Source organism: Callorhinus ursinus, unplaced genomic scaffold (assembly GCF_003265705.2).
Source record: "Callorhinus ursinus isolate GAN/ISIS: 27379988/994484 unplaced genomic scaffold, GSC_fseal_2.0 scaffold15, whole genome shotgun sequence".
NCBI classification, from domain to species: Eukaryota; Metazoa; Chordata; class Mammalia; order Carnivora; family Otariidae; genus Callorhinus; species Callorhinus ursinus.
In genome coordinates, this window is record NW_027397077.1 from 9351799 (window position 1) to 9375292 (window position 23494).

At 37.6% G+C, this 23494-nt stretch overlaps 1 protein-coding gene across 7 annotated transcripts in view; it reads right to left on the minus strand.

Annotated features, from left to right (window-relative positions):
- Positions 1-23494, minus strand: part of SFMBT1 (Scm like with four mbt domains 1) — a 124897-nt gene that overhangs the window by 38909 nt on the left and 62494 nt on the right. For all 7 annotated transcript variants that reach the window (XR_012380901.1, XR_012380900.1, XR_012380902.1 and 4 more), the window contains 3 exons: positions 19717-19871; positions 13073-13167; positions 5165-5405 (listed from right to left, as the gene is read on the minus strand). Coding sequence is in view for 4 of the 7 variants with exons in the window: in XM_073901358.1 (XP_073757459.1) it covers positions 5165-5405; positions 13073-13167; positions 19717-19744 (364 nt within the window). In the remaining 3 variants the exon portion in view is untranslated. The remainder of the gene's footprint in view (positions 1-5164; positions 5406-13072; positions 13168-19716; positions 19872-23494) is intronic.

The window sequence follows — 23494 nt, forward strand, 5'->3', positions numbered from 1 at the left end:
GATTACTGAAGACAGCTTACTTCTGTTGCTGTTGCTATGTTTCATCCCTATTAGGGATGTACACTTAAATTATTGTATCTGGAAGCCCAACAGTTTGGTTTCAACTATTTCAAAGAAATAGTTCTCTGAGTGGTCACTTCACAATCTCCATACACAGTTACATTTCTATGCTTTTGTTTTTTAGAAATTTTTTAAAAATTTAATTGTTTTAGAGTTGTATAAAATACATAGTTCAAAACTCAAATCTACAAAATAGGTACATTCAGAAAATCTAGCTTCTATCCCTGTCCTTCACTTCATTCTATTTCTTTCCTTCCCCACAGGTAACTTTTTTTTTCCTTAAAGATTTTATTTATTTGAGAGAGTGAGACGGAGTGAGAGAGCACGTGAGCGTTGAGTGGGGGAAGGGGCGGTGGGAAAGGGAGAAGCAGGCTCCCCGCTGAGCAGGGAGTCCAAGGCAGGGACTCAATCCCAGGACCCTGAGATCATGACTCGAGCTGAAGGCAGACGCTTAACCCACCGAGCCACCCAGGCACCTCCCCACACAGGTAACTTTTTAAACAGACTTATTCTTTTATTTTTTAAAAATGAACACATATACACATTCATATACTCCCCCCTCCTTCATTCTTTATACATTTTTTCTATTTTCATAAAACAAGATATCCAGGAGAACACTCCCTGACTGTATGTAGATGGTCCCCATTTCTTTTTACCATGCATTGCAGTTTTAATCATTATCAAGTACCCTTTTATCTCATAATGCTTTCTGACCTGAATTCTACCTTTTTGAAATGCCAAGACTGACACTCCTACTTTCTTTCCTATTTGATTTGATTTTTATATATCTTTGTCCATCCTTGTATTTTAACCCTTTCAGAATCTCTCCATTAGGTGGGTCTCCTGTACATATAGCACAAAAGTGGGTTTTGCTTTCCGAGTCAACCTGAACCATTTTTTACTTTTAATAGAAGACTAAGCCCATTAACATTTATTGATATTATCAATAGGTATGCCCTCAATTTTGTCATATTGCTAAATATCATACAAGTTTTTGATATGTGTGTGTGTGTATGCACAGTCTCTCACTATGTGATCTATTTTATTTGAACATACGCTTTTTAAAATCTATCTTTTGGCGTTTAGAAAGGTTTGTGTTTTTGTTTTTCTGATTACCTTAGCATATACAAATAACTTTATATAACACTTTAGTTCTATTTTTGGACTATTTTCCATTTCTTTGTTCTATAAACAATACTAACATTAGCCAAAACCTCTTTTTTCTCCTCTTCTTCACCATCTCATTTCAGGTAATTGTCTTTTACTCTCAGTTAACATTTAAAAGGTAATTAGTTAAAATAAAAAATAAAAGGTAATTAGTTTAATTACTCTGCAGTAAAGCTGGTGTTTTTGAAAAGGCATTGAGTGAACTTTACCACTATGCACATGCCCTCCCCCTCTGCTGCCTCACATTTTCATAGTTACACTGTATCTATACTGTCAGATTATGTAGCCATTACATACTACACTGTCTCCTTTGTAAACTTCATTTAGTTCGAAGTTCTACAGCTACACATATATTTAATGTCTCATTAACAGTTCTTATGCTAATGTCTCTTTATTCACTTGGTTTTCTAAAGCTCAGTCCCCGGTGGATGTCTTAGGAAGGGCTCACAGGAACACTGTTCCTGAATCTTCACATCTTCGTAACAGACTGCTTACGGCCTTTATACCTGAAGTTCAGTGTGGCCAGACGTAAAACCTTGTCTCATAGATTCTTTTACTGAATGTCTTAACTATTCATTACTGTCAATTAGTCTGATGACAATCTTGTTTCCTTCTTTTTCAAGAAATTTAGACCTTTTGCCTGAATAACGAAGGGATTTTATTTTAAAGTTCAAGTGTCAGGGGCACCTGGGTGGCTCAGTCCGTTAAGCATCTGACTCTTGATTTCAACTCAGGTCATGATCTCAGGGTCCTGCAATTGAGCCCCACATCAGGCTCCCTGCCCAGCGGGGAGTCTGCTTCTCCCTCTGCCCCTCCCTCCTGCTCATGCTCTCTCTCAAATAGATAGGTAGATAGATATGTAAATAAACAAAATCTTAAAAAAAAAAGTTCAAGTATCACTAGAATGCACCTTGATATAGCTGTTCTCACTTGATTTTCCCGTGTGCAAAGTGAGCCCTTTCTATATGTATTTCAGTCCTACTTTATTTCAGTCAAGTTTTCTTGAATGAAAGTTTATAGTATTTTATTGTTTCACTGTTGTGGTTTTCTTCAGTGACTTTACCCCAAGTCTTTTTTCTTTCCTTTCTTTTTTTTTTTTTTTCCCTTCCTTTTCATCCTCTCTTTATCTTCAGATATTATCCACGGTAGATTTGTTCCTGTGTTCACTTTAACTTAGTCTTCATTTCTAATATGCTTTTATTTCTAGTTCTTGCCTAACTCCTACTTTTTCTCTTTTCAAATTCCCTTTTCTCCATCTCATTTCTGAATTTTTATAAATTTTATTTATACTTTTTCTATTTCTAACGTTGTTACTACTTTCTCTTAGTTGGTTTTGAAATGTTTTTATGTGACACAATGTTCAACTCTTTTGTGGTTATGTTTCTCTGGAATGATTTTATTCCACCCTTCTCTCCTCTCTCTCCCTCTCGCTCTTTCGTTATAACCTTGTACCCAACCAAAATCATTTCAATTCAATGCATTTTCCTAGACTCTTACAATGAGATGGTCGGCCAGTAGCTTCATGTCTCTAGAGCTTCCTCTTACAATGTTTTTTCACAAAACGCTTCAAATATGGCAGCTAGGGGCTACTGGGTGGCTCAGTCAGTTAAGGGTCTGACTCTTGGTTTCAGCTCAGGTCCTGATTTCAAGGTCCTGGGATCAAGCCCCACATCAGGCTCCATGCTCAACTTGGGATTCTCTTTCCCTCTGCTCTGCTACCCAACCCCCCGTTCTCTCTCAAAATAAATAAATAAACCTTAAAAAAAAAAAAAGCCCACTACAAACCCACAGACCCCCAAGGACCCTAATGCCCAAATCTTCATTTCAAAATACCATTCTTGACCAAAAGAAACCAGGACTTCTTGGAGAAATGGCTGATTTCAGGGACGAGCTTCTTCTTTTTCTTTTTTTTAGGATTTATTTATTTATTTATTTATTTGACACAGAGAGAGAGAGAGAGAGAGAGAGAGACAGCAAGAGAGGGAACACAAGCAGCGGGGAGCTGGAGAGGGAGAAGCAGGCTCCCCACTGAGCAGGGAGACCGACGGGGGTGCTCAATCCCAGGATGGTGGGACCATGACCCAAGCCAAAGGCTGACGCTTAACTGACTGAGCCACCCAGGCACCCAGAGACGAGCTTCTCGAGCTAAAACATAAGAAACCACTCAAAGAATGATGGGAACATAAGAGAGGACACATTAGCCAGATTAAAGGGGTGCCCACTTGCTAAATCCAGGACATTGTGAGCATCAAAATAAATAATACAGTAAAGGATTACAACCCATTGAGTAAAATAAGAATCATGAAGTCTACCTTGACATACATACATAAATGTATGTATGTAAATGGGGGGAAAGGAAAGCTCTTTCTCTTGTAGAAAGCTTATCATAATATGTAGACAAAACTAGAAAATACTGTCTGGTAAACAGAGCAATAATTGTTTAAGATAAAAATGATCAATCAGTGCTAAAAATAGTGGGTAAAAGTCTGAGGAGTGATGAGATATTTACATTATCTCAAAGTATCTTCCTTCAAGATACTTACTAATTTAGAAGTATGAAAGTAATTTTATGGTGGAAAAACCTGGCATACACCAAATTAATCAAGTGATAAAAGTTACTATCACCAGTTACAGGGCAAACCAACAGCATGTGTGTCCTAATAATGACTGATGCCCTAGAAGGACAGAGAGTCACTTCTGCAGTTTTCCTATCAAAAGTGCACAATCTGAGTCTAAGGAAACATCAGACAAACCCAAACTATGGGACATTCTAAAAGAATAATTGGCTTGTACTCTTCAAAAACATCAACACCAAGAAATAAAAAGAAAGTTTAAGGAAACTAAAAAGACATGACAATCAAATGCAATGTATGATCCTGGACTGAATCCTGAACCAGGAAAAGAAACAAGGCATAATCAACATTATCAAGAAAATTGGCCCATAACTTTCAAAAATGTCAAAGTCATGAAAGACAAAGACTGAGAAACTATTCCAAATTAAAGGAATCTTATGCGACATGAGAACTGAATGCAACACATGATCTGGGATTTCCTTTTACTATTAAAAACATTATGGGTAAAACTAAATAAGATCTACAGTTTAAATAATAGTGTTATATCAAAGTTAACTTCCTTATTTTGTTATTTTTACTGTGCTAATGAATGTCCTTATAAGTACATTAAGGCATGAGTAAAAGGGTATCATGCCTACAACTGACTCTCAAATGGTTCACTGAAAAATCACGCATGAGTGTGCGTGTGAGAGGCAGAGGGGAAGGAGGGAGGATGGATAACATATATTTGGTAAAACATCAACATTTAGGGAAACTTGGCAAAAAGTCTCTAAGAATTTTCTATGCTACTTTTGCAACTTTTCTGTAAATCTGAAATTGTATCAAAATAAATGGAAAGAAAAACATATAAGCTCTGATATTTTCTTAAACCTGAAGCCTTCTTTCCCCTTTCTCCATCTTTACAGGACCTTCCTCCTCCCTCTGTCCTACTTAATTTGGATTCTACTCCCCGTAAGGCTTTCCTGGAAGGGAACTTCAGTTGACTCATTTTAAGAATTCATAGGTCCCAACCCTAGATAGGGGTGAGAAGAGGGAGGACAATAAAATTAGAGGAGAATCCCCAGCACCGCAATCTGGCCCAACGTACTTCAAGACGAACAGACCTACAAATCCCAAACTCAGCCTCACAGTTTTACAGGATGATAAGCAACTGATGCTCCCTAAGAGTATCATAAAGACGCAAGGCTTTATGAAGCCCCAAAACTACTTTTTAAAGGTAGGGAAATGTGCATTACTCCTTATCAATATTTTCAAAATGCTAACCCCAGAAAGTCAGAAAGCCCTGTGTGTTGGGCGGGAACGGAGACCTCAAGGCTGTGCACACAGCAGTACCGCGGCACGTCCCCAGAGCAGTAGCATATTACCTTCCGGGGCCTCGAGGGTCTTGTCATTCTGCTCACACCACCCGATGGGGTAGAGGCCGGCCCTCCGGATGTCACACCAGAAGTCGGCCCTCCGGTCGTCGCCATACCCCTCGTAACGAAGCAGCAGCAACTGCTCACACGTGGTGATGACGGTGGCGACCCAGTAGGATTCAGGGTCTGTTTTCACTGCCACCTCCAGCTTCATCCCCGGAGCAAATCCATTTTGCAAACGTGCATCCACCTGCACAGGGAAATGTTACTAACCACCAGGTAAGTATCTCAACCAAGTATCTCTTTAGCCAAAATTCTTTTTTAAGACTTACAATTCTGAAGCACTAAATGACATAAAACCTTCTCAAGGGAAACCTGAGAAACTCCAATTCTAACTCAGCAGTGATCCAAATGAACAGGGAACAGTGTGCTGCTCTGTTGCAGCCGACTCTGAAGGAATTCTAATACAACTCAATATTTTCACCAAAGCAGCCTACTGTGATTACGGAAAATGTTTTCTATGAAGTACATAAATCGCTAAATGTTCACCATTTTAATAACCTTCAACACATTATGTTTTCAAGAGTGATTTCTCCATCCTTCAAAAAATTTACGAAGTCATAAAAGGGGAAGGACAAAAGAAGCCATAATGACAATAAATTAGTATTATATGTACCATATGTAAGGAGCCACACCTCCCGGTGCCCCTGAAACAGTCTATGTTTACACTTGTTATCCTTGAATAATAATTAATAATGCCCTGTTTCTCTCTCAAAGTGTCCTAATTCAGATGATAAATTATATGGTCACAAAGGAAAGGTGAGCAATTCTGGAACTACCCCCTGTGCATACAAAGATTAAATGTATTGTGGGAAATGAGAGCAACGTTTCTCACTGTGGGAGAAAGAAGTAAAAACAAGCAAAGAGCAGACTAGCACGACCCTTGTGGCAACGAACTGGAATCAGCAGTGTCAGAATGAGGTCATAGTGACAGACAGAAAAGAGTACAGATGTGTATGTATGTGTGTGCTGATACATTTCCTAGTGTATGTATGTGTGTGCTGATACATTTCCTAGCTCTGTGAACTGACAGGGATGATAAGGAATGATACTCACCAGCAATAAGCAAACTTAGTGTATAAATTCTTCATTTATAAATGCCACCTCCAATAAAAAAGAACATGGGCTCCATGGAGAAATAAGTGATTCCAATTCTGGAGTAGGGAAAACACACTAAGTGCCTGGAATATCTTGTGATGCCAGAAAGTAAGGAAATGCTCCAAAAATGACGGGGGCATTTGGAAAGGATATGGGAGCCAACCAGAAAGATCCCCCAATGTTCACATTAGGGACAATTTGAGCAATAAAATAAATAATAAGATTAATGGATTATAACCCATAGATTTAAACAATATCCGTGAGTCCATACTGTAAAAAATAATTAACAAAGAAGGGATAGATCCTTAGAGTAAAAGACCAATTAATAAATACAGAGAAAAATGACAGATACAGAAAACCAGGGGCGCCTGGGTGGCTCAGTCAGTTAAGTGTCTGCCTTCGGCTCAGGTCATGATCCCAGAGTCCTGGAATCGAGTCCCACACTGGGTTCCCTGCTCAGTGGGGAGTCTGCTTCTCCCTCTCCCTCTGCTCCTCCCCCGGCTTGTGCTCTCTCTCGCTCACTCCCTCTCTCTCAAATAAATAAATCTTTAAAAAAAAGAGAGAAACAGAAAACCACCATTAGACAAACCACAGAAATAAACACTGCCGGCAAGAATCATGGATCAGGGCTAAAATGACTATGATATTTACATAATCTCAAAGGTTCTCCTATAAGATTCTTACTAATTCCAAAGGGGAAAACAGTAAAATCATAATGAAGAACTATGACAGACACCCCCTAACTAGCTGATAAAAGTTAACATCACCAGTTGTAAAACATCAGTACCATATACCCTTGATACCACAGAATGAGAAAAGCACAGTATCATTTTTATGAAATTCTTCCCAAATCTGCTTAAACTCAAGCTAATCATGAGAAAAGTCCAAACCCAAATTGAGAAATATTCTACAAGATAACTGGTATGTAATGTGCTCTTCAAAATGTCCAGGCCATGAAAGAAGGAATGAGGAACTACCAAACACGGGGAGACTACGTCAGCCTGACAAGTAAATGCAATGTAGCAATCACAACCACTGAGAAGTGAGGAGAGTCCTGGAAAGACAGTCAGGGAGGGGAAAGTCCTACATGCTGTACAAAAATCCTTCCCCCTTCTCATCACTGCCCTGTTATACTCTTGTGAAAGGTAATCACTACCCTGAATTATAACACTGTAAATACTGTCTGTGTGTTAATACTACATTCGTAGAATTATGCAGTATGCATGTTCTTCTGTGTGGGCTTTTCTCTAGCCCAACAGTGCTTATGGATTCATTCATGTGGCATTTAACAGTTTATTTCTTCTCACTGCTGTATAGTATTCCATTATACAAGTTATCCACTCTAATGCTACAAATAGTAGGCACTGTGAGAAGTCTGCAGCTTTGAAAGACTATAAATAATACTGTCATGACAGTACAAATATTTTTGTGTCTCTGGTGCATACACACATGGATTGCTGTAAAAGATACAGCCAAACCACTTCCAAAGTGACTGCACCAGTTTACTCTTCCAGTAGTGTATGAAAAATCCTTTTTTAAAATATTTTATTTATTTAAAGTCCTTTTGCTCCAACATTCTAAGCAACATTTGTGTATGTTCAGTCTTTTTCATTTTAACCATTTTGGAAGGTGTGCTATGTATCTCTTTGTGACTTTAATTTGCATTTTTTCATTATTAATGAAGATGAAAACCTTTATTAGTCATCTAGGTTTCTTCTTTTGGGAAATGGCTAAGTTTCTTGCCTTTTTTTTTTGTCAAGTCTGTATTTTGGATATCAGTTCTCTGTCAGTTACTTGTGTTACAAATATTTTCTCACTTTCTTGATGGTGCTGTTTGATGAACAGAAGTCTTAATTTTAATGTACTCTGATTCATCAATGTTTCTCCTTTAAAAGGTTAGTGCTTTTTCCGTATTTTTAAACAAATTTTCCCTATCCTTGTAAGTCATAAAGATAAAATACTATATTATTTTCTAGAAGTCTTTCTTATTTAGAACTAATATCCACTTTGAATTAATCTCCATGTATGATAGTAGGTAGGAGTCAGGTTTTATTTGTTTGAAGATACATATACACAATTGACCTTTCCTCACCACTGGAAATTGCCACCTTTGTTGTAAGTGTCCCTACAAAAGTGGATCTGTTTCTGATTCGTTTTTCCTTAGAGCAGTACTACACTGCCTTAATTTTCGTATCTAGTGCAGTGAGTCTTCTCGTTTTGTCTTATTCTTTAGCTATATCTGGTTATCCTCACTCCTTTGTATTTCCACATGAACTTTAGAATCAGACTGTAGGGGTGCCTCCGTCAGTTAAGCCTCTGCCTTCAGCTCCCAGGGTCTTGGGATCAAGCCCTGCATTGGGCTCCCTGCTCAGCGGGGAGTCTGATTCTCCCTCTCCCTCTGCTCCCTCCCCTCACCCCACAAGTGCTCACACTCTCATGCTCTCTCTCTCTCTCAAACAAAATATTAAAAAAGAAAAGAATCAGACTGTCAATTTCTCCCTAATTTTTTTTTTGGTATTTGACATGGGTTGCAGTAAATCTACAGATGTACTTGGGGAGAACTGACATCTTTACCATAGCGAATCTACCATTACATAAACAAAGTATATTCCTTCATTTTAACTTGTATCAATAATGGTTTGAAGTTACTTTACAGATTTTTGTTACATTTATTCCTGACCATTTGATGTTTTTATGCTATTGTAAATCACATCTTTCAGTTTCCATTTTTCTTTGCTGCTAGTATACAGAAATATAATGGATATAAATAAATAAATCATATATATATATATATATATTTTTTTTTTTAGAGAAGTGGGGGGAAGCAGAGGGAGAGGGAGAAAATCTTAAGCAAGCTCCGCACCAGTGTGGAACCCGACGTGGGGCTCGATCTCACAATCCTGAGATCATGACCTGAGCTGAAATCAAGAGTTGGACGCTCAACCAACTGAGCCACCCAGGTGCCCCTAGAAATATAGATTTTTTATGCTACCTTGTTTCTAATACTCTTGCTAAAGTTAGTCATTAATTTTATATCTCTAAATTATTTTATTCATCTGTAAATAATAACAGTTTTTCCCTTCTTCCTAATCCTTATATGTTTTGTTTTTCTTATCTTACTGTATTGGTCAGAACCTCTAATACAATATCAAACAGAAGTCATGTTAGACAACATTTTTATCTTGTTCCATAATTAAAAGAAGGTATGCATATTACTATTAATGAAGTCTGCTGTAGATTTTTTTTTATAGATATCCTTTAGCAAATTAAAGAAATTCCCATCTATAGTTTGCTAAGAGTTTTTGGTATCATGAGTGGGTGTGGAATTTTACCAAATATTTTTCTCTATATAGTGAGTTGAAAATGTGATTCTTCTTCTTTATTCTGCTACAGTGGTCAATTATGCTCTTCAAATATATTTTCCTGACTTTCTTTTCTCCTGAGATTCCAATTACATAAGCATTAGGCTTTTTTTATACTGTCTGCAGCTGCTGGATGTTCTGGTCTGGTGTTTTCCCACCTTTTTTCTCTTTGCATTTCAAGTCTGGGCAATTTATATTGACTTATCTTCAAGTATACTGACTCTTTCCTCATTTGTGTCAAGTCTCCCAAAAAGCCTGTCAAAGGCATTTGACATCCCTTATTACCATGTTTTTCATTTCTATGATTTCCACTTGACTCTTTCTAATAGTGTCCATCTCTATTGAAACTCCTTTTCTGTTCAAACATGTTGTCCATCTATTCTGCTAGAGCCTTTAACCTAGTACTCATAGTTATTTAAAACTGTCTGTCTGATAGTTTCAATATCTGGGCCTTATGGAGTCTAGTTCTATTGAACGCTTTGTCTCTTGACAGTTTGCTATTTTTCTCTTACTTCTTCATGTGTCCCATAATTTTGGGTTAAAAGCCAGACATCCTGTATAGAATAATCGAGATTGAAACAAATAACACTTCTGCCTGGAAATGGGCATGTTTCTTTTTAGGCCTTAAATTTGAGGGAGAAGGTTAAAGTCAATGTAGTTAGGAGTAGAACTGGGTTTGGGTTTTGTTGTTGTTTAGTTACTCACAGTACACCACAGGCTCCAAGATACACTAGCATTTTCTATTTAAGGTAGAGGCTCATTTGCCAGAGGGCTTTTTCCCTCAATATTTGCAGCTCTACCCTCAGATTTAGGTCTTTTCTTTGTGACTGCATCTCAGAGACCACCTCTCTCCACAAGCTTGTCTGCCTCCTACAAACAGACCTCTGTTACCCAACATTTCCTAACTTGGTGGTTGAGGACAAGTGGGAAAGCACATTCTCTGAGATTCAGCCTCAGTCTCAGTCAGGTTCTGAGTCCTGAGTCTTAGGAGTAGGAACTTCTCGGGGCGCCTGGGTGGCTCAGTCGTTAAGCGTCTGCCTTCAGCTCAGGTCATGATCCCAGGGTCCTGGGATCGAGCCCCGCATCAGGCTCCCTGCTCAGCGGGAAGCCTGCTTCTCCCTCTCCCACTCCCCCTGCCTGTGTTCCCTCTCTCGCTGTGTCTGTCAAATAAATAAATAAAATATTAAAAAAAAAAAAAGGAGTAGGAACTTCTCAGTGATCTTACCCCTCTCCCAACTGTAGGGGACCTCAATTGCTCCAGCTTGTATTCCTACCCCTCTTCCAGGGACAAAAGGCTTTTATTTCTTCTGTTCTATCTCCAGGCTGCAATGGATTTCACCTGCATCCTGGGGTTAACAGGGTTTGCATCCCTTCCCCTAGCAGCTTAAAGCTTTTGTTCAGGAAGACTCAGACAAAACTCAGCCTTTCTCAAAGCTGGTGCTGTTTCCTCCAACAGACACGTACCATGAGGAAAACTGTTTTACTATCTTAGACTTGTCCTCCTTGCAAATGTGATTTTACCTCTAATTTCTTCTTCAGCCCCATCTTCCCTCCCGCCTTTATTCCAAATTGGGTCCTATAAAACTCTTGCCAGCAGCTTAAACATCCATCTCCACTGTCCTGGAGATCTGAGTTCTACCAGCTTTGCCTGTGATCAGCTATCCACTGGCACCTCTTCCCAGCATCTTCCTATATACCATTGCCTGATTTTCACTATATTTGGCAGCCCTTCACGATATACTCATTCAAGCTTACAAATATTTTCTACATCTGATGATGAGAGAGTATACATCTATTTTTCATTCTCCTTGTTGCTTTGTCAAAGAGAAAAGGTAGATCTATCTCTTTAAAATGTCATTTTTTTAGATCCAGGATTTTGGTCAGAAAATTTGTCCTCCATTTTCATTTTAGTATAAATAAATAAGCTTGTATAAATACATATCAGATTAGTAATAACATTAAAAACAAGAATTCAAAAATATTACATGATCACAAATAGACTTTCTATGTTAAAAAATATTGAAACCGTTTATAAAAGATTAGTCAATATAAAATGAAATCCTTACTTAAAATATATAAATCTCACCACTTCAATTTAAGAAAGACATAAATGAACTAAAAAACAGAAAGGACAACTATCATGACTGAGTTTTTACAAAACAAACTGAAAATAAGCAGGACTCTTCAGCTTATAAAAACATTTAAGAGTACAGTTCAACTTCACAAAATCAAACAATTCTGAGTGAGCCTTTGTGCCTTCTCAAATCCTCGAACAAAGGAACTATGCCCCGTTGAACACTGCTATGGACTGAACTGTGTCTCCCCAAAATCCGTATGTTCAAATCCTAACTCCCAATGTGACTGTATTTGAAGACAGCACCTTTACGGAGGTAGTAAAGGGAAAGGAGGCCACAGAACTGGAGTCCTGATTCAATAAGATTAGTGTCCATATAAGAAGAGACACCAGAGAGCCTGCTCTCACTCTCTGCCATGTGAGGACACGGTGAAGAGGTTGTCAGCAAACCAGGAAAAGAGTCCTCACCAGAACTTAACAATAATGGCACCCTGATCTCAGGCTTCCAGTCTCCAGAACTGTGAGAGAATAAACTTCTGTTGTTTGAGCCACCCAATCTACAGTATCGTGTTATGGCAGCCTGAACAGACTAAGACAAACATGAAATCAATAGAATCAATAATTCTGTGTTTTAAGATGGAGTGTAAGTGAACAGGTTAAAAAACTAGGTCTGAATATAAATTATTAATAAAATTTGGAGTATTTTCTTACATTCTAAAGACATCACACAGGGCAAATATGTAGTCAATGGATTAAGAGTTAAACTGGGCATAAAACTACGCTGCACTGGCCACTAATCTGACCCACTATATGACATTACTCACGTTTCTGCTCAACATGAGAGAAAGCAATAATGTTACTGAAATTACTCCCAATGTGCAAGCCAACGGTCATAAAATAAAGTGCAAGAAAATAAACCATTTTCTTCAATTATAGAGGGTTTTTTGACAAAAACAAAGGAATATTCATGACTAGTCAAAAAGACAAGTCCTGCACTGAGTGGCAGAAAATAAACAAAACCAAAAAGGATTTTAAAATATGTCCAGGAGGGCCTGGCTGGCTCAGTCAGTGGAGCATGCGAATCTTGATCTCAGGATTGTAAATTCAAGCCCCAAGTTGAGTGTAGAGATTACTTATAAATAACATATTAAAAAAATAAAATATATCCAGCTTTCTTAATGAGGGTGGTAGGAGGAGGGAAAAGGAAAAAGCCCTCAAATCTTTTCAAGTGCTCCAACTTAAAATAACTCAACTCTCTAATGAGGGTACAATGAGACAAAGGAATGGGATATAGTGAGTAAAACAAATACAGTTACTGCTTACATGTTTAAAAGATCCATAGGGAACTGCAGTGGACCCTGTCTCTTCTAGATAATCTTCCCAGCTTAATTCCACTTCTTCCACACCAGATCCAGCATCTGGAATTAAAATCAAAACAAAAGGAAACAGGTGAGCCCTAATTAAAGAAAACTCAAGGTATAAAAACATAAATTTAGTAACCCTAACTTACACAATTTACTTCACAACAATTGATTTTACACACAAAATAATTACGTGTTTTTTTTTAAATGGCAGGTTCCTTTACTGCATTGATTACTGATGAATTCCAACAGCATGGAAGTGTTACATGCGGTCTCCTGCTGGAATCCATCAGGGACTCACTCAAATGCATTATATGAAGCTGGTGAGAGTGTTTTTAACTGTTACAATCACTTTGGACCATCATTTAGTATCTAATGCCAACTATTTGAGATACTTACTTAATAGGCATTTCAAACGTAAATTCTCAACCTGATTCTTCCTTAGTACTCTCCAACTGAGTAAAAGACACCACCACTCTATATTTTGGCTCAATCCAAGAGTGTTGACTTATCCTTGTTTTCCAACTTTTCTTGCACATCTTATATTAAAACCATCAGAAAATTCTGTAGGTACCACTTTTAAAATATAACCCGAATCTAACCACTTCCCATCATTTCTATTGCTCTCTCTCTAGCCCAAGACCTAACCACTATATTGTTCACCTTTTAATCCCAATTATAATAAAATCTAAACTCTTTGGGAGACTGCAAAGGCCCAACATGGTCTGACCTCTGGCTACCTTCCCTGCCACTTCATCCCCAACCAGCCTCTTTGCTCCCTGCACTCAAGTGACCCTGGGATTCTTACTATTCTTCTCTAATCGTGTTCTTTCTTCCAAGCCTCCTCCGCATTCATTTCCTCAGCTCAAAGACTCATTTCCCCAGTGTCATTCCCAGCTTCGTTTCGTTCAAGCCTCTCCTCAAACGTCCTCTCTCCAGAAAGGCCTTCCAACAGTACTTATCTAAAGCAGAAACCCCAGACTCCACTTTCATTATCTTAAAGGCATTCATTTCTACTTGACAGTATGCCATACATCTTTTTATCCTCCCCATTAGAAAATAAACCCTATCAAGAAAGAATTTTGTTTTGGTCACTCCTATATCTCTGTCACAGCAGACTCAATAAATTTTTGTGGAGTGGGCAAAGATTCAGATATTCCAGAATCAAATAATCCCAATTGACATAAACTCTCTAAGAGCAGGGTTTTGTTTCCTGATGTATCCCCATTGCCCAAAACAATGCCTGGCACTAGCAAGTTCACAATAAACAGTTGCTGAATGAGTACACCCTAGGGGAGCCTATGCTTCCCACAAACACAAGGAGGCAAGTACAAGGATGCTTCACCACAGCACTGTTTGTAATAGCACCAGACAAAAGCAATCAGTAGAAGAGCTAAATTACGGCAATTCTACAACGGAGTAGTACTATATAGCAGATGAAATGAATGAACTAGTATTGTCATACATAAATCTTAAAAAAAAAAAAAACCCACATCGAATAAAAACAGCAGGTGCAGAATGAAAAGCACAAGATACAGTTTAGATTTCAAAGGAAACTTTGCAGTATCATGTTTATAAATGCATGCATATTAATAAGAGTATAAAAACAAAGGTGGAAAGAATATACATCAACTTCAACAGTGCTACCTTTGGAGATGAGAGGAGAAAACAGGATTAGAAGGGAAGTACAAAAGAGGCTTAAACTCTATTAGGTTTTATTTCTTTCAAAAAAAAAAAAAAGGGAAACACATGAAAACATGTTCAACATCATAAAGGAAATGCAAATCAAAACCACAATGAGACACACCTCACACCCACTAGAATGACCGTTATCCAAAAAAGGAGAAAACAAGTGTTGACAAGGATGGGAAAAATTGGCATCTTTGTGCACCGCTGGTCTGGTAATGGAAAATGTTGGGGCCACTGTGGAAAACTATATGGTGGTTTCTCAAACAATGAAAAAATACAATCACCCTATGATCCAGCAATTCCACTTCTGGGCACATACCCCAAAGAACTGAAAGCAGGGACTCAGATATTTGTACACAAAGGTTTGGAGCAATAAGAGTCATAAGAGCCAAAAGGTGGAAGCAACCCAAGTGTTCATAGACAGATAAACGGATAAACAAAAGACGGTATATGCACATGATGGATTATTATTCAGCCTTAAAAAGGAAGGAAATCTTGGCACATATGACAACATGGATTAACCTAAGGACAGGATCTTGCAAAAGGACAGATATGATTCCACTTAGATGCAAGAACTAGAGCAGTTAAATCCAGAGAGACATTAAAGAGAATGGTGGCTCCCAAGGACTGGGGAGAAAGGGAGATGGGGAGTTATTATTGTGTAACAGGTACAGAGTTTCAGCTTGGGAAGATGAAAAAGTGCCGGAGATCACTGTGCTGATGGTTGTACAACAACGTGAATGTACTTCATGCTACTGCACTGTACACCTCAAAATGGTTAAAAGGGCAAACTTTGTATTAAGGATATTTTACAGGAATAAAAAAAATGGGAACAAATACTGGACAATGTTAACATTAATTCTTCACAGTAGGTACCACGGGTGTTTGCTGTATTGTTTTCCATTCATTTTTATCCATGTGTGTTTGTTATATTGTTTTCCATTTGTTTTTACTTGTTTGAAATGTTTCACCAGAAATGTAACAAGCCAACAAAGACTACACTGGGAGCATCCCGGAAGTATGGGTCAGGAGAAAGTCAATTTCCATTACTAAACCATAATAAGGTTGAACACTCATGGTCCTTAGCCAGGAACCTTCTCCCTCAAACAGCATGCTAATTTACAAATAAAAAAATAAACACCGACTACATTAAAAATAATGAATTAAACAACTAAAATCTCTCATAAATTAAAAACTACTAACAAGCCAAGAAGAAACAAATAATCTGATAGAAAAATGAGCAAAATACATGAAAAAGAGAATTTATCAAAAAGAAATGCAAATGGTCCTTAAACATATGGAAAGATGTGTAAATTTACTCATTTTAAAAGAAATGTAAATTAAAACTACACTGAGATATCAGATTGGAAAAAAAATTCCAAAGTTTGACAACATACTCTATGGTAAGGCTGTGCTTAAGCAGGTAAAGCACAATGACAAGCCTGGTGAAAGAGGACTTGGCAATACTAGCAAAATACATATGTATTTACCTTTTGATCCAGCAATCCCACTTCTAGGAATCTATCCCAAAGATATGCTGGCAAAAATACAAAAGACATGTACAAAGCTATTCGTTGCAGTACTATTTGTAATGCCAAGATTGGAAACAAACCAAATGTCCATCAGTAAGGAACTGGCTGAATAAAATAAGGTACCTACATCTATATGGCTGTAAAAGGGAAAGATTACTACATACTGATGTGGGATAATCTCCAGGATCTAAGAGACACGACTATGAAGATATATATGTATGTACTCACACACATACTTGTTGATAATTTTTAAATGAACAGAAGAGTAAAATAATAAAAACCAGTTGTATATAGAGGGAAGAATGAAAAGGATGAATAGTATCAGATTGAAAATGGGAATGTTACATAATTTTGATTTTATCACATGTAGATACTTTATAAAATTTTAGAAACATATTTAAATCAAAAGAAAAAAATTCCAACTGAAACAAACATGCCTGTTGGTGACATAACCACAAGGAAAACAGGATTACTTCATGTCATATTAAAATATAATATCTGACTGCAAACCCCAGTGGAATATATTTAGAGGCAAACACCATGACGAAATTTTAAACCTCACACTGATATTAATACTTGGAATGTTGGTACTGTTGAAAAAATTATAGAAATATTATAGGGTAAAAATAAGTGATGATATTAACATCATTATGAAACAACACAATTCCAAAAGAAAAGAGACACAAGCGTAAAACCAAAGAAGTAAAAGCCCTGCAATTTTAAATTAAAATTGTGAATATAAAACGAAGCCATCTGACTCTTCTTTTCAAAAGATGTGTAGTTTCCGCTATGTCAATGGATAAGGCCTACAAGAAACGACAACCTAGTATCAGTGAGCACCCCAGCACCCAGACTGTGGTCTCTAAATATTATATCCACTATCAATAAAAAAGAAAAATACAGTTTCTCTGAGAAATGGTAGATTGTAAGTTTGGGGCAGAAAATGTGCAAGAGGTACCTGAGAATCTCACTGCCCTAGAAAGCAAGGACTGGAACTATCAAAGATACATGACATCACACCAAAAGAACACAGGAACCAATCTGAAAGAATGCTCATTGCTAGAATGGGGCAATTTGATCATCAAATGAAGGATGACAGCAATGGAATCAAACTCATCACGTGTGTGTGTGTGTACACGTGTGTTTGCGCATGCACATGCATGCACTTTAAATCCACGAGTTAACAGTAACATTTAAAACAAAACACTGATCAACTTCCTAAATGGCAGAGTAAGTACCTTGGTGAACCCACTCGCCCAGAAAAGTAGCAAAAACACTGGCTAAAAATGATGAAAATCAACTATTTCAAAGTTGTGAAATTAGCTGAAGGCACACAACAAACGAAAAAGTTAACTATTCAAGACAAGCCACTGGACGTGGTTAGAAGAGCAGGGTTGTGGTTTAGGTTGGGACTATTCCCATTCCTCATCCTTCTTCAGCTGAAAATAGAAATTTTAGAATTGAAAATACATAACCATAAGAAAACTCCATAGTAAGCCCCTTAGCAGAATAAAAAGGATAGAGGGAAGAATGACTACAATTAAAGACAGGAAAGAAAAGAAATGAAAAGAGTGTGGGACAGCAGTAAAAGATCCAACACTGGTGCCCGCAGAGTCCCAGAAAAAGAGAAAGAGAATAGGGCTGAACAAGTATTTGAAGAAATAATGGCTGAAAATTTTCCAATTCTGGCAAAAGACATAAGATTCAAGAAACTAAGAAAACCCCAAACAAGATAAACCCAAGGAAATATGTGCAAAGACACACCAAGAGGCAAACTTCTGAAAACTAAAGACAGAAAAAAACCTTGACAGCAGCAAGAGAAACTTAAGGTGAATGGAGGTGAGGGAATTCCAATGACAGCAGATTTCTCATCGGAAACCATGGAGGCCAGAAGGCACAGTATTTTTCAAGAGATGAAAGAAAAGAATTTTCTACCCAGAATTCCATTTCCAGCAAAAATATCCTTCAGTAATTAATAGGGAAATTAAGGCACTGTCATAGGAATGTAAAATATTTTATCACTAGCAGATCAACCCTAAAAAAATTCTATAAACAGAAATGGAATGACAGAAGAAGTAATCAGAAAATCAGGAAGGAATAAGGGACAATTTCAAGAGTAAAAATACTGGAAAATATAATACATTTTCCTCCTCCTGATTTTAAATTATGTTTGACAGTTGAGGCAAAATTTAACAGTGTCTGATGTGGTTCTCAAAGTCTGTAGAGGAAATATTTAAGACAATTATAAAGGTAAAGAGATATAAAAGTAGGTAAAGTTTCCACACTTGGCTCAAATTAATAAAATGATGACACCAGCAAGTATGCTAAATTATGTATAGATAGTGTTATACCTAGGGCAACCACTAAACAGCCATACAAAGAGATACATTCAAAAACACTATATACAAATCAAAATGACCTGAAAAACAGTGACAATACCAAATGGCAGGGGAGGATGTGAAGAAACCAGATCTCTCATCCATTGCTGGTAAGAATGTACAGCCACTCTGGAAAGTAGTTTGGCTGTCTCTTTATTAAACATATGATCTGGCAATTGTGCTTCTGGGTATTTACCCCAGAAAAATGAAATCTTAATGTACATGATTGCTCACAGCAGCTTTATTGTAATAGCTAAAAACCAGAAGCAACCAAAATGTTCTATAGTCGATGAACAGTTAACCAAACTGTAGTACATCCATGGAATACTACTGAGCAATAAACTGATACATGCAAGAATTTGGATAGCTCTCAAGGGCATTATCTTGAATGAAAAAAGCAAATCTCAAGAAGTCATATACTATGTGATTCTATTTATGTAACATTCTGGAAATAACACAAGAGATGGAGAAGAGACTAACAGTTGCCTGGGGTAAGAGAAGGTTGGGGGACAGGGTGGGGTAGATGACGGGGGTGGCAGAGAAGAGCTCTTTGTGGTAAGGGAACAGTTCTGTATCTTGACTGAGGTGATGGTTATGGGAAGCTACATGGGATAAAATGACAGAGAACTACATATACTTTATACATAGGTCAATTTCCTGGCTTTTATACTGTACTATACTTAGAGCAGATGTAACTAATGGTAGAAACTGGGTGAAGGGTACACAGGACCTGTCAGTACCATCTTTGCAACTTCTCATGAATCTATAATTATTTCAAAATAACTATCAAAATTAAATTTTTTAAGACGTCTGTTCATAAAAGTTATTTGCTTTTTCAGCAAACATTATGAGGACCGCCTAGTGCCAGGTTCTCTGCTAGGGACAGAGAAAGAACTCACATCTTCAAAGAGCTTCCCGTTCAGTGGTAGAAAGACAAGTCAGACAACATAGGTAAGTAAGAGAATTCTGCACTATGAGAAATGAATTCTGCTCAGCAAAACCAATACCTGCATCAAGCTGCTGCTCCCCGTTCATTTCCACAGAACATGAGCTGTCTCCTCCCCACGCAAAGGGCAGGCCTTACAGTTCTGCTATGATCTGAAGATTACTTGCAGGTCTCAAGCATCTGCTCAATGGGCATCCAAGGGTCCAAATGAAAGTGCTGGAAAATCAAAAAGAACACATAAACAGCCTGAAGCCCAAGCGTGTTTACTCATTCATAAGACCTGGCACTCCAGTGAGTTAGGAGGGCACATAAAATAGACACACACTGGCAGAAGAGAGGGGATTAGAGAAAAAAATGGGTACCTTTCCTAATTTTGGAGACTGCGTATGTAAATGTGTGTGTGTGTATGCGTGTGTGTATGCAGAGACTGTACTACCAAGATTTTGATATCTAAAAATCACATGTATATGAATCACTCTTTAACCTTAGATGTAGGATTTAGCACCATGACGCCTACCCATAAAAACCCTAATTCCTAATGAATTTCTGAAGGAAAAAGGTAGTTTTCAATGCTCTGTCTTATCCAGTAAATAAGATTAAGGATATATTACTTTACCTAGTTTTTCATTGTATTTATCTAGAATATTATGCAGAACCAAATAGTATCAACTACATTAGTCTACAGTTACACTTATAAAGAGAACCTCTCCAAATAAGCTCTGAACCCATTTGTTTTTTTAAAACAACTTCATTATAATTCACATACCAAAATTTCCCACTTTAAAAAGTGTATAATGCCACAGTTTTGATTAAATTTACAGAGTTGTGTAACCACCACTATATCCAGTTTTAGAGTATTTCCCTTCCCCTGAAAAAACACTTCATACCCACTCGCAGTTCCTCCCCGTCCTGTCCAGGCACAGAACAAGTACCTGACCTTCCCAGGGCTCCACAGCGAGGAGGTAAGAGAACCACGTTTCAAACCAAGCAAAATGTCTATATTCCATGTCAAGTACTACTGTATTTTACTGCCTCTCAATGGAAAGCAACTGAGGGTTTATTTTTTTTAAGATTTTATTTATTTATTTATTTATTTGACAGAGAGAGACACAGCGAGAGAGGGAACACAAGCAGGGGAAGTGGGAGAGGGAAAAACAGGCTTCCCATGGAGCAGGGAGCCCGATGCGGGACTCGATCCCAGGACCCTGGGATCATGACCTGAGCTGAAGACAGATGCTTAACTGACTGAGCCACCCAGGCACCCCTGAGGGTTTCTTTAAATGTAGAAAGGAAATGATCAAATCTGTAACGTAGAAAGGAAATGATCAAATCTGTGTTTTAAAAAGGATCCCTCTGGACCCAAATAGAGAAACCATAAGGGAATGACAGCAAAGAAAACATGTAAGCATAAAACTTCTACATGGCAAAAGACACCATAAATAAAATTCAAAGGTAAGAGAGTATATCTTAAAAGCTCTCATCACAAGAAAACAGTTTTTTTTTTTTTTTGTAACGATATATGGTAACGGATATTAACTAGACCGACTCTGGTGACCATTTTGCAATGTATACAAACATCGAATCATTATGTTGTACACCTGAAACTAACAGAATATTATTTGTCAATTATACTTTACTAAAAATAAATAAATAAATAAATAAGACCATGGAGATGGGTGAAAATATTAGCAACATATAATAGGTTCATTTCCATATACAAGCTCCTGTAATTCAACAACAAAAAAGAAAAATGGGCAAAATATGTAACTGACCCACATTAAAAAAATCAGAGTTAAAGCTTATAAAAATGTATTCAATCTCATTAGGAATGAGGAAAATAATTTTTAATTATATACGACTTTTTCACCTTTTAGGTTGGTAAGAATTTTAAAACTAAAAAAGTCCAGTGTTGGCAAGGAAGTTGGATGAACGGGAAAACTTCGGAGTACAGATTGGTACCACCTTTTTGGAGAAGAATTTAATGAAAAATAATTTAACTTACAAAGATTTAAAAGACACAAACTCTTTGAGCAGCAATTCTGGTATTAAGAATCTTTCATACAAAACACATGTGTGGGAGGCTTCATAACCAGTGATGCTTGCCGCAATATTATCTTTAATGGTGAGAAACCAGAGACAACCTATGTGTCTACGGGAATGGAATGGCCACATACATTATGATACACCTATACTAGGAAATACTCTACAATCATTAGAAGAATTTAGGTAGATCCATAAAAGCACATGGGAATGTTGTCTACACTGCTGAGTGGAAAAAGCAAATGAAGGACATTATTTATATTAACTTTTTAAAATCCTGTATCCACTGTTTATTTGACTACATTTGTGATTTTTAAAAAAAGATTTTATTTATTTGAAAGAGAGAGCAGGGGGAGGGGCAGAGGGAGAGAGAGAGGGACAAAGAGACTCCCAGTTGAGTGCAGAGCCCAACATGGGGTTCGGTCCCAGGAATCCGAGATCAAGATCTGAGCCAAAGTCAGACACCCAACCAACTGAGCCACCCAGGCACCCCGACATTTGTGACTTTTAACAAATTGATTTAACTCATTTGTGCAATGGCATCATTTGTAAAAGATGGATAACAGTACTGTACCCACTTCAGAGGACTATGAAGATAAGTAAGACAGTCCGTGAACAGCACTCAGCATAGAGCTGACTACGTGGTAAATGCTGAGTTAATGTTAACTCTATACAGTGTTGACTAATTCAAGTTCCTATGGCACTAACTTAGTGCATCATCTCTACAGAGAACATCCTGTCACTTCATCATGGGTTGATGTAGCAAAGCCAAGGCTACATAAATACCTGTTGGTTCAATAGGCTTTGAGGATGTGATCCACTGCTTATGTTCATAAACTCTTGAATATGCCAGCACATTTTGTGCAGAAAGCCACCTAACACAAAATGATCACACACACACACACACACACACACACACACACACCCCATATATATAAAATAAGTGAAGCTTCAAAGCCAAGGACAAGAGAGAGTTGGGAAAACCACAAGTCTGATGAAGCTGAAAGCTAAGGCTGTGATTTTCTTTTAAAGATTTTATTTATTTATTTGACAGAGAGTAAGAGAGCACAAGCAAGGGGAACAGCAGAGGGAGAGGGAGAAGCAGGCTCCCCACTGAGCAGAGAGCCCCATGCGGGACTTTATCCCAGAACCCTGGGATCATGACCTGAGCCGAAGACAGATGCTTAATCGACTGAGCCACCCAGGCATTCCTTTTTTTTCCAATCTTACAGCATCACTAAGATTTTAACCAATGAACAATCAGTTCATCATCTTAATAGGATTATGAGAAATAATCTGATGAAGACTTTTGCTGTGGAACATCTGTTAGATCTCTTTATCACTAGTGCTCTCTTTCTATGCAATGAGGGGGGGAAAGCAGTAAAATATCCGGGAGCTTAGAATATGGAAATTTAATTCATTTTTCATTTATTTCCTTTTATTTCATTTACTTCCTATCATATTAAATTGTTTTACTTATCATTGATTTTGGTATTATAATTCCTCTTGTGGTGGGTGACCAGAACAGATTAGAGCTATTCATTTAAATAAGTTCTCAGGAACTAACTGATCCAAACCTTGCTCATTTTCTTTAGAATATTTTGGTGAAATACAGTGCCTAGACACTTATAAAGGGCTCTAAGAAGACATACGAAAGCCCTTATGAGTCATACTAAAAGCTAAGTATACAAAATAAGCTTTGAGGTCAAACACACACCACACACACATACCACACACCCACCACACACATACCACACACACACACACCAAACACACACACGCCACACACACCACACACA